A 16,138-nucleotide genomic window follows, 5' to 3' on the forward strand; every position below is an offset into this window, starting at 1 on the left:
TTACAATTTTATACTATCATTCACCCCCAACATGCCTTCATCAAATCTACTATCTAACATTAAAGCTATTTGTAACAGCCTATAATCAACATATTTACCAATAATTACTGAGATATATATGATATATGAATATATTGTTAATGGGAAAAAGTTATCTAACATCATTCTACATGTGCAAGACCTCTGCATGTATATTATTTTGTTTCGTAATCAAAATACATCTTCCAATTCTTCTGAAAATCTTCAATCAGTTGTCTGTTCATTAGATTTGGCAATAACAATAATTAGCATATTCTGCTAATTTTTCTAGCCATCCCGCAATCGTAGCAATATCTTCCGACTTCCAATTGACCTTCATATGTTGATATCAACCAGCGCACAGAACATACAGGCTCTCTTCATGCAATCCGTATCCTATCCGCACAGACCCTGCATGCAGGTTTAGAGCAATGAAGGTAGGTGGCAATGAGTGCAATTTCCCCTCCCTCATCCACACCTTGATTTACTCATATATGCTGTATAAACAGGACTATGCTTCTCATTTTCAGGAAGCGGTCTTTAAACAGAGTCCAATTCTGGCTTGTACATCATTAGCACTTTAATTAAAAGAAAGGTTAACGTTAAACAGAGGGGATTACATTTGGTGGAGCCGTTTTAGGGGCGCGATCCGATCACAAGTTTGCGTCTCATTTTTTTCATACCAATGTGTGCCTTTCGCAGCCTGCGAATGAAATCAAATCATGAGCTCAAATTGATTTCGCGCTGGTAAGGCGAAGCTGTGTTCAAATACAGGCTTAGCAGGTCAGATTGGATTTGCCAAGCTGAAAGCGGCTTTTGAAAAAAAATATGTGCAATTGGAGAATGGCACCCTTTGGATTTTAGGGATGAAATGAAAAGCCTTCAAAATACAAACATTATAGAAATCAAAGCTCGTGGGATTCCCAGTAGCGGTGTCATGATAACCTGGACTCTGGCCGAGGATAACTGATGTCCTTTGCTGATTTATCAAAACAAATTGTGTGTGTGTGTGTGTGTGTGTGTGTGTGTGTAGGAGAGATCTCTCCAACATTAATCAAGGTTCACCAAAGCCATAGCCTTTTCCAGAGGCCCCCGATCTGGGCTACCTTTTAATTCCCTGGCTCGTTGCAGGTAAAGAGACTCCAACCCATTCTTTTAACCATCTTTTCTGCCATCATGGCTATGAGTAGCCAGAGTGGTGTAGTGGTTAGAGTATCAGACTAGAACCCGGGAGAGCCAGGTTCGACTCCCCACTCGGTCATGGAAGCTTGCTGGGTGACCACGGACGAGTCACCTCCTCTCAGCCTAACCTGCCTCACAGGGTTGTTGTGAGGATAAAATGGAGCAGGAGGAGAGGAGAATGATGCCAGCCACTGTGAGCCCTCATGGGGGAGAAAGGCAGTGTATAAATGAAGCCAATCAATCAATAATAAATTACTGGGATCCAATCAGAAAGGAGAGCAGGTGAAAGGGCTGAGCCCACACAATCTTTCAGTAAAGCCAGTGTGGGGTAGTAGTTAAGAGGGGTGGTTAAGAGTGGTGGACTCTAATCTGGAGAACTGGGTTTGATTCCCCACTCCTCCACATGAGTGGTGGACACTAACCTGGGGAACTGGCTTAGTTTCCCCACTCCTACACGAAGCCAGTTGGGTGACCTTGTGCCAGTCACACTTCTCTCTGAACTCTCTCAGCCCCACCTACCTCAGAAGGCGTCTGTTGTGGGGAGGGGGAGGTGATTGTAAGCCGGTTAGATTCTCCTTAAGTGGTAGAGAAAGTCGGCATATAAAAATTAATTCTTGTTCTACTTGTTCTTGTTCTTTGTGCCCTCACTCTTGATATGTGAACTAACATGAATAAATACATGTGGATTCCCCCCTTTCCACCTAGTTTGGCCTTCAGAACCCTTCCCTGAAAGTGAATGGTCCATTCAAAGCCACTGGCGACAGCTATTAAAGGACTGGTCGGGGCCTTTTGTCAATCACTGACTTCCATCCAGAGTCACTTTAGCCAAAACAGTTTTAGATCTATTTGCAGCAATTGTGGTGTTATTTGGTACAGCAGACACGATAATCTCGTGAAAGCAAGTCAAGTTACAGCTCTGAACTACACCATCCATGTAAGAAAGACTTTATCCCTAATAAAAGTCACCTCGTTCTTCTATGCATGGGCACTTTGACTTTCTCCGCTGGTCTGACTTGGTTTTTCGTTGGGGTTATGCATGAGTTTTTCATCCCTTAGAGATGACCTCGCGCCCAGCCCACACAATGTCTGGGTCTTCCCAATCCTGTTGTAATGTGATTCTTCTCACTCCCCCCAGAGATCAGCCTGGGTCAAATTGTCCCCATTTCCATGCATAAGCCAAAGCGCAGGAGAGGGAAGCTGGGGAGGGGTGATGTTTTTCTCACAGTAAGCACTACAGCCAATTACAAAGCAGCATTTTCAAGGGGCGGGGACACAGATGCTTCCAGATTTCTGCTGGTGATTCTGCAGTACTCCAGAAACCTCAGGACTTTCTCCAGGGCAAACAACAACATGAATAGCATTTTTAGGATTCGGAACAGAAAAGTGTGGGTCAAGAGAGCCTTGAACCCCAGGTAAAACTCCCTCTCCACGAATGCCCCCCCCCAAACTCTGTTCTGCAGAGTTTGCAAAATGATAGAAACCTGGGGGCTTTCCTAATAGCCTCAGGTAGCCCATTCCACAACGTAGAAGCCATCGCAGAGAATACACATGAATGGGCAGCTGCCAATTTTACCTGCTGCACAGTAGCATCTTTGCTTTTTTGTGCCTGTGCAGCCAGTGACCTCTACTTGAGATCTGAGTGCAAGATTAGCTGGCTCCATGAGCAGACATTGAAGGCGCACAGGAACACCCAAGTAGTAAGTCTCAACTCAAAAATCTACAATGGATTTGTTTCCTTTTTCCTTTTAAAAAGTGGAGGCAGAAAAGAAAGACAGGTAGTGGAGAGCTTGCAAGAGAGCAGTCTAATCATGCACGAAGGCTGTGAAATTGTGGAAACTGGACGCATCCAAATTTGCTCAAACACATCCAAACACCTCACTGAATGATCAGCTCCCTGCTCACAACTGGCAAGGAGGGCATGAACTGAAAGCCTTATGCCAAGATGGCCCCCAGTGTTCCATGTTTAAGTTTCAACATGTTTTTGAAAAGTATTCGTCTGGCATTACTACTAAGAAATGCACTTAACCTTCCTAGAATCAAACTCTGCAGTTCCTGAGGGAAGGTACCAGAACATACTTTAGAACTTAAGGCTGTCTCCTGGTTGAAGATCTGGAATATTATCACTTTTACAATGCATTTCTCAGCCAAGTTACACCCTTCTAAATATACTGAAGTCAACAGGCTTGCAACCAAATTAGATGTAACGTTTAACATGTGACACACCATTGGGTCTTGTAGTCATACGGCAACTGCGAGGTTCTCAAGAGAACTCAATTCCCTAATCTGCAGAATCTCAATTCAGATCAGGACCACAGTGTAGGGGGCGGATGGGCTTCCGATCATCCCCTCCACCATTTTGCTGACTCAAAACTGCCCTGAGGGTATTTGCCCCATAATGGTCATTTATTCATGGGAGTTTTACCTGAGGATCATTGCTCACTGCACCCACACTTTCCTGTTGGGAATCTCTGCACCAGCAGTCTCCAAGCTCGAATCAAGTCCTGCCCCTTTAAGTGCTGCTTTGTAATTGGCTTACTTGTAGTGCTTACTGTGAGAGAAAATCCCCCCCCAACCCAATTGCCACATAAAAAAGCATTTTAAGAACAACAACCACAAAAAAACAGGAGCAATCTGAAAGGAAGAGGGGACAGAAATCCAAGCTTCGGTTTTAAAAAGCCTTTACTCTGCTCAGAAAGAGCTCCAAGGAAGCAGGAAGTATTTCAATCCCCGCCTGTGGACATGCTGCTTTGTAATTGGCTGTGAGCGAAACCAAACTTGCATGCTCTGCACTTTGCTTTCTGCATGGAGATCTCACCCGGGCTTTGCTCAGGGAAGATGGAAGAGTCGGGTTAACAGAGGAATGGGAAGACCTGGACATTGTGAAGGCAGGGCACAAGGTCATCTCTAATGGACGGAGAACTCATGCATAACTCCAAGGAACAACCGATTCAGACAGGGTGTGAACATGAGTGAAAGAACCCATGCATAAACGACCAATGACTACTCTGGCCCTTAGAAGGGTGCAACTTCCTTAGGACTGCACTGTAAGCATCTTTTTCCTGCAAACTTCTGAAGAAAGTATTCCACCTCTGCGGTTACAAGATTATGCTCACTTGTCCACAATACCAAAAATTATTCCCCCCTCGCTTGTAGACGACAGGAGTGCTACATTGAATACATTTCCCTTGGCTTTGCCTGTTGCCAAAAGATGATAGAAATGGAATGAAATTGATTGTCTCCAACCCTGCGGATGTATTTAGTGAATCTGTAATGGAAATAGGATTTTATTTCCTTTCTCTCTCATTTCCAAATTTTAGCTCTTTGTTATGGCCCGTGGCTAAAACAAATCAAACTGAATGGATAGGAAACATGAGCCAGCGGTGTTTTTCTGCTGCTTGGCATGCTCAAACATCTTGATTTGGGGGGGGGGGGGGAGCTCGACCCAGCGATTGGGTCCCACCAGATGGACATCCAACAACGCCAAAGGCTGATTTATTTGATTTATTTATATAGCCTGCCCTTTTCACAGGGACTCGAGGCAGATTACCCCACCAGATGTCCACTGGCCCCACCAGATGAACACTGCAGCGCTCCTAGAGTTTCCCTGTAGCGCTTTACGCTTCTGGACTTTACGATGGCATTTGGTTGGGGATACATTAAGGAAATGTTTAACCTTTGGGGTGATTTTGGGAACAAACACAGCAACCAAACACATTGCGACTATCCGAGGACAGAGAATTCAAAAGGGGTTCTCGGCAACTCGGAAATCTTTACGTACGGTAATTTGCTTGCTCCTGTCTGGGGGACTGGAGAAAGAAGAGGACGACGAAGAAGAGTTGGTTTTTATATGCTGACTTTCTCTACCACTCAAGGAAGAATCAAACCACCTTGCAATCACCTTTCCTTCCCCACAATAGATACCCTGTGAGGTCGGTGGGGCTGAGAGAGCTGTGACTAGCCCAAGGTCACCCAGCTGGCTTCATGTGTAGGAGTGGGAAAACAAACCCAGTTCACCAGATTAGCCTCTGCCGCTCATGTGTAGGAGTGGGGAGTCAAACCTGGTTCTCCAGATCAGAATCCACTGCTCCAAACCACTGCTCTTAACCACTACACCACGCTGTTGTAGAACATTGCCTTTTCACACTATGGTTGATGCAATGTAAGGTACTGGAGGCTCCATTGTCTGGTCCTTGTTTGGACCACTTCCTCTTGCTCTCATTGTTGGATATGGATCAGGTTCCAAGAACTGTAAAGGCTACAACCTGTCCCTTGGGTCCCTCCCCATCATGGCTGGCCTTTCCCATTATGATTCCTCATGGTATCTTCATTCCACCGCATGTTGCCTTTCGGTGGTGCCCGGCCCTCAATCTGCCCGTTTGAGCGCGACAATGGCAAGGTCCTTTTCCATTGTGGCCCCAATCTGGTGGAATGCTTTGTCTGGGAAGACCCGTGCCCTACGGGACTCGTCTGCATTCAGCAGGGCAAATAAGACAGAGTTATTCCACCAGGCATTCCGCTAATGTAATTTTGGTGGACTTGACCAGCAGAGCTACTGGCTTATTATGCCAAAAGCGTTAGTTTGCTGCATGCTGAATTTTTAGTTGGATTGTATTGAAATTATGGTATTGTTACTGTATTGCTATGTTGTTAGATAAAAATTGAAACAAAAATCCCCAAATAAATAAAATAAAATACGTTTCTGATTCAAGGCAAGGTTGTTACTTCCGGCCTGAGACAAGCTAAGTTCTTACCTGTTTTGGTTATGTATGAACATGGAATTACAAACATGCTTAGCTTATGTAAGACTAGGTTTAATGTGCTCCTTGTCTGAGTAGACATGTCCATCCTGGATTTCATTATTCAGCTACTGAACACCTTCTGTACTGCACATGGAGATATCCAGCTATTAAACATTGTGCACATTTCACCCAAAAATCCCAGATGATTTCTACCGTTCAACTTACCTGTACTGTATTGTTTCTGAAGTGGTCGATGCTCTCAGTTTTGTCATTAAAATCCTAACTATGTTAAACAGGAATACAAAATTTATCTGAAAAGGAGAAAAAAAAGGTGGGGAAAAGAGAAAACAAGATCAGTGGATTTCAAGAGGCGAACGCCCAGCCAAATAACCAGTCCGCAGAGCAGTTCAATTCAAAAGGAGTTTCTTTTTTATACTGCAATGTGCAATATAACAACAGGCATGAAATGAAATTGCACTTCTTCCTGGAGAACAGATCCTGGAGCATGCCTCCTTTCTACCCTGCTGAGAGTCTCCGCTTAGAGCAGAATTGTCAGACATGGGTTAAGGCACGCTCATTACAATCTTGAGCAAAAAATATTTTCAAAAAAGCATCGAAGCAAAAAAAAAAATACATGGCTATTTGAAATGTGGGATGGCCAGATGGTGGCTTCTGAATCAATTTTATGTGGACCCCGGCAGCCTTATTTTCATACTGTAAGAAACAAAGATGTCTCATTTTAACGTTGCTTCTCTCTGTTGGATTCTGTAGGTAAAATGCAAATGAAGATCTTTGTAAATGTAGATCATCAAAGAGACACAGATGCTTCGGGGGCCCCTGTCTTCGTCTCCTGGAAATGCTAAGGGGAGAAAGCGGAGCAGATGGGGGCATACTGAGACACACACCCCGCGGCTGAGGTTGTGCCGCAATTTTTCAAGACACCTGAATACTGTTAAATAAGGCAAAACAACAGCATGGCCACAGAGCGAATTCTTGCCAGCTTTCTAAGTCAGGATCGTCATCTTCGGTCTTGAATAAGGTGACGCAAGTCCACAAAAACTGTGCTCAGCGTCTGGAACACTTGTCTCAAGAGATGAGCGTCTCCTTGAGACAACAGAAGTTGGCTGTTATTGATTTGAAATCATACTGGTGTGTGTGTGTTTGTGTGTGTGTGTGGGAAGAGCCATCAAGTTGCAGACTTATGACGACCCCGCAGGGTTTTCAAGGCAAAAGGCATTCAGAGGTGGTTTGCCATTGCCTGCCTCCACGACATAACCCTGCTTAGCTTCCAAGATCTGAGGAGATCGGGCTAGCCTGGGACATCTGGTCAAGGCAAGAGATGTTCAGAGGTGGTTTGCTATTTCCTGCCTCTGTGTAGCGTCCCTGGACTTCCTTGGTGGTCTCCTGTCCAAGTACTAACCAGGCTGACTAGGGTTCCCAATCTCCAGGTGGTGGCAGGAGATCTCCTGCTATTACAACTGATCTCCAGCCAGTAGAGATCAGTTCACCTGGAGAAAATGGACGCTTTGGCCATTGGACTCTATGGCATTGAAGTCCCCCTCTCCAAATCCTGCCCTCCTCAGGCTCCGCCCCCAAAATCTCTAGGTATTTCCCAACCCGGAGCTGGCAATCCTAAGGCTGACCCTGCTTAGCTTCTGAGATCTGATGAGATCAGGCTAGCCGGCACCATACAGGACAGGGCAATATTGGTGTACTGTAAGAGAATTCTCTCATTTTTCAAAGAAACATGCAAGTCATCACATATTATCCTGGCCCCTTAAACACATATGAACTCATGACCAGGAAAGGCTTGACCGGCAAAGGGCTGGGTATAAATCAGATAAAATAAAATAAAATGATGCTCTACCACTGAGCCACAGCCCCTCCCCCAAAATCTGAACAGATGAAGCTGTTTTGTCCTGAGTCAGTACGATAACCTCAGTTTAGTCATTTTAGCTTCTAGGGTCAGTTCAGGCTTGATTTGGTCTAGAACCCACTGATTTGTCTTTTTGGCGGTCCAGGGTATCCGTAACCCTCTCCTCCAACACCACATTTCAAAGGAATCTATTTTCTTCCTATCAGCTTTCTTCAATGTCCAGCTTTCGCACCCACACATAGTAACAATATGATGGCATGAATTAACTTGATCTTGGTTGCCAGTGACACATCCTTATCCTTAAGAACGTTTTCCAGCTACTGGACTCGAATCTTGCTTTTCCACTGCAGACAAACATGACTTCCCACCTGAAATTATTTATATATACATGTTGTTATGAAAAAAATAATCAGTAAGGTCATTTTCTGGCCATTAGATATTTTAGTACTGCGCCTGAAATATACAAGGTTGTGGGTTTTGTGTATGCTTATGGAGCCTTTCTAAGCCTTACCGCAGACAGAAATATCGGTATCGATTGCTGCAAGGGTCAGGGTCAGGGGAGAAAAGAATGATAAAAAACATGAAGGGAACTGGCAGCTGCCTTCGTCGGATGACGAGAAATGAGGTCAGAGCAATAATGAAATCATTTCGGTCCTTGGACTAAACACACAATTTTTTTCCCCTTCTTCGATAGGGCAAGGTCTCTTTGCTTATGAGCCGTAATTGGAAGAGAGCAACACTCCGGGAGACTAAGCGCAGGCATGGCAAAGGATTGCATTCGGCTCCCTGACATTTCACTTCTGGAAGGCATCTCTCTCCCTTCCCCTGAGCTCTTTGGAGAGCTCTGAATAGTTCCAGAAGAAAAAGACAGTTTGGAAGCAGCAGCGGGTAATGCAGTTATTTCCTGGCTACGGCCCACAGGGATGTGAAAAGTCACCGGTTTGTACTGTATCCCCTAGCCTGTTGGGTAAGGTTGGTGCTAAATACACACCCCAACTACTATGTGCAGCGTCTTGGGAATGATAATTATAAGCCACTGGGGAAACAAGCAGTAGATAAAAGGGCTAGGATCCTCAATGTGTGTGTTAAGTGCCGTCAAGTCGCTTCTGACTCATGGCGACCCTATGAATGAAAGTCCTCCAAAATGTTCTGTCTTTGACAGCCTTGCTCAGATCTTGCAAATTGAGGGCCGTGGCTTCCTTTATTGAGTCAATCTATCTCTTGTTGGGTCTTCCTCTTTTCCTGCTGCCCTCAGCTTTTCCTAGCATGACTGTCTTTTCCAGTGACTCTTGTCGTCTCATGACGTGACCAAAACACGATAGCCTCAGTTTAGTCATTTTAGCTTCTAGGGTCAGTTCAGGCTTGATTTGATCTATAACCCGCTGATTTGTTTTTTTGGCAGTCCACAGAATCCGTAACCCTCTCCTCCAACACCACATTTCAAAGGAATCTATTTTCTTCCTATCATCTTTCTTCACTGTCCAGCTTTCACACCCATACATAGTAATAGGGAATACAATGGCATGAATTAATCTAGTCGTGGTGGCAGATGCTGTGTGGCTCGGAATCGCGGCAACCCCGGCGGCCGATGGTGGGCTCGTCGTTGTCCAAGTCGTGGACAGGTTGTGGGCCGCCATCTTTCTTGGCTGGGCGCGATGACCGTCCCTTCGGCGCCAAGCAGCAGACCTTGGCAATGTGGCCGACCCTGCTGCAAGCCCGGCAAGAGGTGTCGCGGAACCGGCAGGAACGGCGGCCGTGTTGCTCGCCGCAGCTTGCGCACAGGCGGTCCATGGCGCCCCGTGCCTGGCGCCCCCGTGGTCGCTCAGCTTGTGAGTCACGTCCTCGTCACTGGAGGCCGCGTCGCTGGCGCTCTCGTGGTGGACTGGAGTCGGATCACGGGGAGTCGGTGCGGCCCGGTCACCTAGACGGCCGGGCCGTGCGGAGGACTCGGCCGTGGTGGCTTCCTCGATGGCCGCGGTCAAAGCTTGATTTGGGCAGTGACTCAGATTTTTAAAAGCTTGATTTGGGCAGTGACTCAGATTTTAAAAAGCTTGATTTGATTAGATCGCAATAGTGTGCACGATAGAGCATGGAGAGTTTTGCTCCACCCTCTTTTGGGGTATTTTCCCACAAAGTGTGCCTGGGTACTTAAATCTGCTAACCTGTCCCAAGTATAGGGAAGCCTGTATGATAGCCCGATTGAATGCTCTGCCGTCGCCTGAGTTGAAGGGCAGATTTAGTAAAGTTCCACTCCCTGGAAAGGAACACACATAGGAGGGCCTATACACTGGCCAGATGTGCAGCCCTACCCTCTGCCATATTAGAAGAGAGATTTAAGAAGATCCCCAGGGTGGAGAGACTTTGCCCATGTAACACAGGGGGCTAGAAACCATTGAGCATGTATTTTTAGATGTCCCCTCTACAAGTCAGCCTGCTTCAATATTATTGACCCTTTGATTAGGGGAATGGACCATCTGGTGATGAGGGTGAATGGACCAAAAGCTTTCTGCTGGGAGACAGCTCACCCACCGATCACCACCCAGGTTGCAAAATATTGTGTAGTAGCAATGAAGCTATGTCGCCTTAATGTACATCCTTAATCTGTGAAAAGGTAAAATTGGGTGATTCCTGATTTTGTTGGCCTTGGTTGTAAACATCTACTCTGTATGGTCAGTTTTTGTTTTACCTGTTTTATCTGGCATACGAGCCACAAATAAAATTTATTTATTTATTATTAGTAAAGTTCCATTCTCCAACAGGATCTGCCCTTGTAGGCCAGGTGGGCTTGCTTAAGACCTATTGGTCATTTGAGCAGAATCGTTAAAGTAAAGCATCCTCTAGGTATGGACTTGGGGCGGTACAGGGAAAGTACCACCTTTGTGTACATAAAGTGAAATCTTTGGTACCCCCTGTTAAAGAATCACAAGAGAGGGAGCAGCCTTCTCCACATGTTGACCTCACTAGAGGTGAGAATGGTAGGAACACAGTGGATGCGGAGTAGGACCATCATCTCAAATAAGCCTGCTTTGTCTAGACAGGAAATGGAATAAACCCCTTGATTTTCTCAACTTCTCTACTCTGGCCCCTAAGCTCTGGAGCTTCCTGTCCGCAAAAGTATATCTTGCCTCCTCATAAGGTAGCCACCTCCAGGCGGGGATGGAAGGTCTACTGAAATTACAGCTAATCTCCAGACTACAGAGGAGGAAGAAGAAGAGTTGGTTTTTATATGCCAATTTTCTCTACCACTTAAGGAAGAATCAAACCAGCTTACAGTCACCTTCCCTTCCCCTCCCCACAACAGACACCCTGTGAGGTAGCTGCCTTAAAGACTAACAGCAGGTATTCCAGAATTTATTCCAGCACTCACTTCTTCAGATGCAAATAAGAGGGCAATCATTTTGCATGCATCTGAAAGGAAAATTACTGGGATGTGGGAGAGGAGGACTGGAAATCCATCAGCTTCATGAAGAAACCTGCACAGACGCAAAAGAGGTATACGTCTATCCAAATGCAGGCAATTTCCCCTTACCCCACCTCCGTAATTTTTTTCCTTATAAATTTGTGTAAAACGATTTCCCTTGCATTTGCATTTGAAGAAGGGAACTCTTAGAGCTGACAGCTCATGCTGGAACAAATGTTGCCAGGCTTTATGGTGCCACTGGACTTTGGTTTTGTAAAGATGGAGGATGCTTTAATGGAAGGGGTCTCGCTTGGGCTTCTTCACATGCCATGCAAAACCAGGTTTGAAACTTCCGTTAGAGGCAGGATGAATGCTAGACTAAGATGTGACCTTCCACCCACACCTTACTCTCAGTTTTGCCTCATCCCTCAGGGATCAGCAGATTTTCCAGCATTTTTAAATTTCTGCACGTGTGTTTAAAGCTCTACATGTGGTACAGTCATCACTCACTTTACAAAAATTTAAAATACCACAAGCCTTAAAAAAAAAAACAACAACAACAACCTTGAGACACTGGGGATCATGGCACTAGATACTGGTAGGTGCATTGGGGATATCACAGATGTTATCCGATTGGCACTACACAATAGGGACCAAATGAACAACTTTCCCCCAATCTAGATCCTTCTTCCTCTTAAAAGTTGTTGATGCACAGAAACAACCATTGATTAAAAAGAAGAAGAAGAAGAAGAAAAAGAAGAAGAAGAAGAAGAGCTGGTTTTTATACTCCGATTTTCTCTACCTTTGTGTGTGTGTTAAGTGCCGTCAAGTCACTTCTGACTCATGGCGACCCTATGAATCAATGTCCTCCAAAACATCCTGTCATTAACAGCCTTGCTCAGGTCTTGCAAACTAAGGGCCGTGGCTTCCTTTATAGAGTCAATCCATCTCCCGTTGGATCTTCCTCTTTTCCTGCTGCCTTCAACGTTTCCTAGCATGATTGTGTTTTCCAGTGACGTTTGTCTTCTCATAATGTACGACATAATGTACGACATTATGAGAAGTATGACAGCCTCAGTTTAGTCATTTTTGCTTCTAAAGTCAGTTCAGGCTTGATTTGATCTAGAACCCACTGATTTGTTTTTTTGGGCAGTCCAGGGTATCCGTAACACTCTCCTTCAACACCACATTTCAAAGGAATCTACTTTCTTCCTATCAGCTTTCTTCATTGTCCAGCGTTCACACCCATACATAGCAATAGGGAATACGTTGGCATGAATTAACTCAATCTTGGTGGCCAGTGATCTCTACCTTCAAGGAGTCTCAAACTGGTTTACAATAATCTTCCCTTCCTCTCTCCACAACAGACCCCTTATGAGGTAGGTGGGGCTGAGACAGTTTGGAGAGAACTGTGACTGGCCCAAGGTCTCCCAGCAAGCTTCACGTGGAGGAGTGTGGAATCGAACCCAGTTCTCCAGATTAGAGCCCACCTCTCTTAATCACTACACCACGCTAGTCCCCACTCCCCGCAATCTTCACACAGCTGAACTACTGCAACAGGAATTCTTGTTCCCCTCTGATGTAATCTATGCACACGGGTGCACGAATGTGCATTAGGATCTCAAAGCAGAGAACGGTAACAAAAGCAGATGATGATGAGAGGAGGGCATCTTGGCCATCTTCTGGGACAGCCAGCGTGGTATAGTGGTTAAGAGCGGTGGTTTGGAGCGGTGGACTCTGATCTGGAGAACCGGGTTTGATTCCCCAATCCTCCACATGAGAGGCAGATGTTAATCTGGTGAACCGGGTTGGCTTCCCCACTCCTACACATGAAGCCAGCTGGTGACCTTGGACTAGTCCCACTCTCTCAGCCCCACCTACCTCACAGGGTGTCTGTTGTGGGGAGGGGAAGGGAAGGTGATTGTAAGCCGCTCTGAGTCTCCCTTAAGTGGTAGAGAAAGTCGGCATATAAAAACCAACTCTTCTTCTTCTTCTGGGCACAGAGTAGGGGTCATTGGGGGAGTGGGTGGGAGGTAGTTGTGAATTTCCTGCATTGTGCAGGGGGTTGGACTAGATGACCCTGGTGGTACCTTTCAACTCTATGATTCTAAAACCTGGAAATAAAAAAAAACAGAGGAACAGCTCACCTGGTGCCCCCAAAGCAGGAAACTCAATACCTCCCTGCCCCCCATTTAGAAATTCAGATACAGAGAATTTCATCAGCATCTGTAATTTGGATGAGAAATCTTAGAGAGAAACCTTACCAGCAGAACAAGAATCACTGGTCCTTGATAGATGTAGTCTATGTACTTCCCTGGTTCCTTTCCAAACCAGCATCTGTAAATAGAAAGTCATTTATAAAAGCTAATTCAAATCCCATACATCAAGAAAATTACAGCAAGGTCCAAGTTGCCCCTTTAGGAATTGTGCACAATTACCTTCCAAATGGGGAGTTTTGGTTTCCATATTAATTATGCATATACAAGGAAATGGATGGATCTGCTTCTCTGGCGTCAAACTTGTTTTCTTTCGGTGGAAATAGTAAGCAGCTGATTTATTACTGTTATTATCGTTAATTATCATTTTGGGCGCAGTTTTTAAAAGAGCCATAAAAAGACTTTGACAGTCATGAAAGTCCAAGGACGGAGGAGGAGGAAACATTTTAGTATCATGAGGGTCAGTTTGCACAGGCGTGGGCCTCGTTTCAGTGTTGGGAGGACTCACACCTGCCAATCAGCCATCACATGTCAACGCCCATCTTCTGGTTTGTGGGCTTCCTAAAGGCAGCTGGTTGGCCACTGTGTGAGACCGGATGCTGGACTAGGATGGGTGTTGGGTCTGATCCAGCAGGACTCTTCTGATGTTCTTCTGTGCTTACCTCTAAATCCCAGAGAGCAGGAGGCAACATCAGGGGAAGGCCTCAGCCTCTATGCCCTGGTGCTGGACCTCCAGAGGAGCCGGTTGGCTATTGTGTGAGATGGGATGTTGGATTAGATGGACCACTGGTCTGATCCAACAGGGTTCTTTCGATGTTCTAATGAAGGCCTCGGCCTCTGTGCCCTGGTGCTGGACCTCCAGGGGAACTGGTTGCCTCTGTGTGAGACAGGATGCTGGACCAGATGGAGGGGCTGTGGCTTAGTGGTAGAGCATCTGCTTGGCATGCAGAAGGTCCCAAGTTCAATCCCTGGCACCTCCGGTTAAAGGGACTAGGCAAGTAGGTGATGTGAAAGACCTCTGCCTGAGACCCTAGGGCTGCCGGTCTAAGTAGACTGACTCTGATGGACCAAGTGTCTGATTCATTGTAAGGCAGCTTCATGAGACCACAGATCTGATCCAGCAAATCTTCCTATGTTCTAATGAAGGCCTTAGCCTCTGTGCCCTGGTGCTGGACCGCCAGAGGAACTGGTTGGCCACTGTGTGAGACAGGATGCTGGATTAGATGGACCACTGGTCTGATCCAGCAGGGCTCTTCTTATGTTCTTATAAACAGAACTTCACATATCATTTTTCAGCAAAGCCAGTTTGCACTTTTAGCAGTGAGTTCCCCGATATTAAGAACTCCCAGATTAACTTTTGGGGTTTGGCTCTCTGTATTTCCTGCCTGCCCAGACATGGATGGCCCAGGCTAGCCTGATCTAGATCTCTGAAGCTTGCTGGTACTTGGATGGGATGGGCCCTTGTTGGTACTTGGATGGGAGACCACCAAGGAAGTCCAGGGTCGTGACGCAGAGGCTGGCAATGGCAAAACCATCTCTGTTTGTCTTTTGCCTTGAAAAGCCTGTGGGGTGGCCATACGTTGGCTGCGACTTGATGGAACTTACCCCCACCATCGATCTCCACCCGAACTGACAGTGGGCAGGGCCAGCCCCACTGCCACCTGGCTGGCATTTGGAATTGTTCTTTAAAAATGCCCCATGCTGAAAAAATTCTGGGCCCTCTTGTTATCAGGATATTTTCACTGGAGGTCAGCTGACACAAGTATTTGCGTTTCTTGGCGGTGGAAATTGCCGTCAAGTGGCAGCTAACTTATGGCGACTCCATAGGGTTTTCAAGACAAGAGACGTTTGGCGGTGGTTTGCCACTCCTCCACGAGGGCTGAGAGAGTTCTGAGAGAACTGTGACTGGCCCAAGGTCACCCAGCAGGCTCCATGTGGAGGAGTGAGGAATCAAACCCCGTACTCCGTATTAGAGTCTGCCGCTCTTAACCACTACACTACGCTGACTCTCTTATGTCACCATTATCACTAGTTTAGGGTTTACCTTGTTTTTGTTGATGACCCTGGTGGTCCCTTCCAACTCTATGATTCTATGTTCCTGCTGTTGATGCTTTTTTGCTTTTGTGATTTTTGTGTGTGATTGTTTTACTTTTGTGATGGAAGGGGCTGTGGCTTAGTGGCAGAGCATCTGCTTGGCATGCAGAAGGTCCCAGGTTCAATCCCCGGCGTCTCCAGTTAAAGGGACTAGGCAAGTAGGTGATGTGAAAGACCTCTGCCTGAGACCCTGGAGAGTCGCTGCCGGTCTGAGTAGACAAGACTGACTTTGATGGACCCAGGGTCTGATTCAGTATAAGGCAGCTTCATGTGATTCTGTCGTATTCCTAGCCACAGCCTATACATCTATACTTCCCACCCCCATAAAGAGTATTTCCCCCCCAGCAATTAACACTGACCCTGTTATAAGGTAGTTCCGACCGAATCGGTGGGTTGTTGGTGCTATTGCAATCATTCACCTCCTGGATAGGAGGAGAAAGATTATGATCCTGTCCTCTGAAGCAGGCAGAAGAGGATGGGTCAAATTGTTTTACTTACTGTTCATTTTCATAATGGAGCTTGCAGACAGCCCAAGTGACAATGATTGGAAAGGGTATACCTACAAGGGGGAGAAGAAGAGACAGTGGAGATCACTTTGACAAATACAATTCTC

General features: G+C 46.0%; 1 protein-coding gene across 1 annotated transcript in view; it reads right to left on the reverse strand.

Moving 5' to 3' along the window:
- Positions 1–16,138, reverse strand: part of CRHR2 (corticotropin releasing hormone receptor 2) — a 119,492-nt gene that overhangs the window by 13,284 nt on the left and 90,070 nt on the right. Inside the window, exons 7-9 of the mRNA XM_056857136.1 lie at positions 16,024–16,084; positions 13,480–13,552; positions 6,165–6,250 (exon numbers count right to left, since the gene is read on the reverse strand). Of these exons, the coding sequence (XP_056713114.1) occupies positions 6,165–6,250; positions 13,480–13,552; positions 16,024–16,084 (220 nt within the window). The remainder of the gene's footprint in view (positions 1–6,164; positions 6,251–13,479; positions 13,553–16,023; positions 16,085–16,138) is intronic.

This window comes from Euleptes europaea, chromosome 11 (genome assembly GCF_029931775.1).
Source record: "Euleptes europaea isolate rEulEur1 chromosome 11, rEulEur1.hap1, whole genome shotgun sequence".
NCBI classification, from domain to species: domain Eukaryota; kingdom Metazoa; phylum Chordata; class Lepidosauria; order Squamata; family Sphaerodactylidae; genus Euleptes; species Euleptes europaea.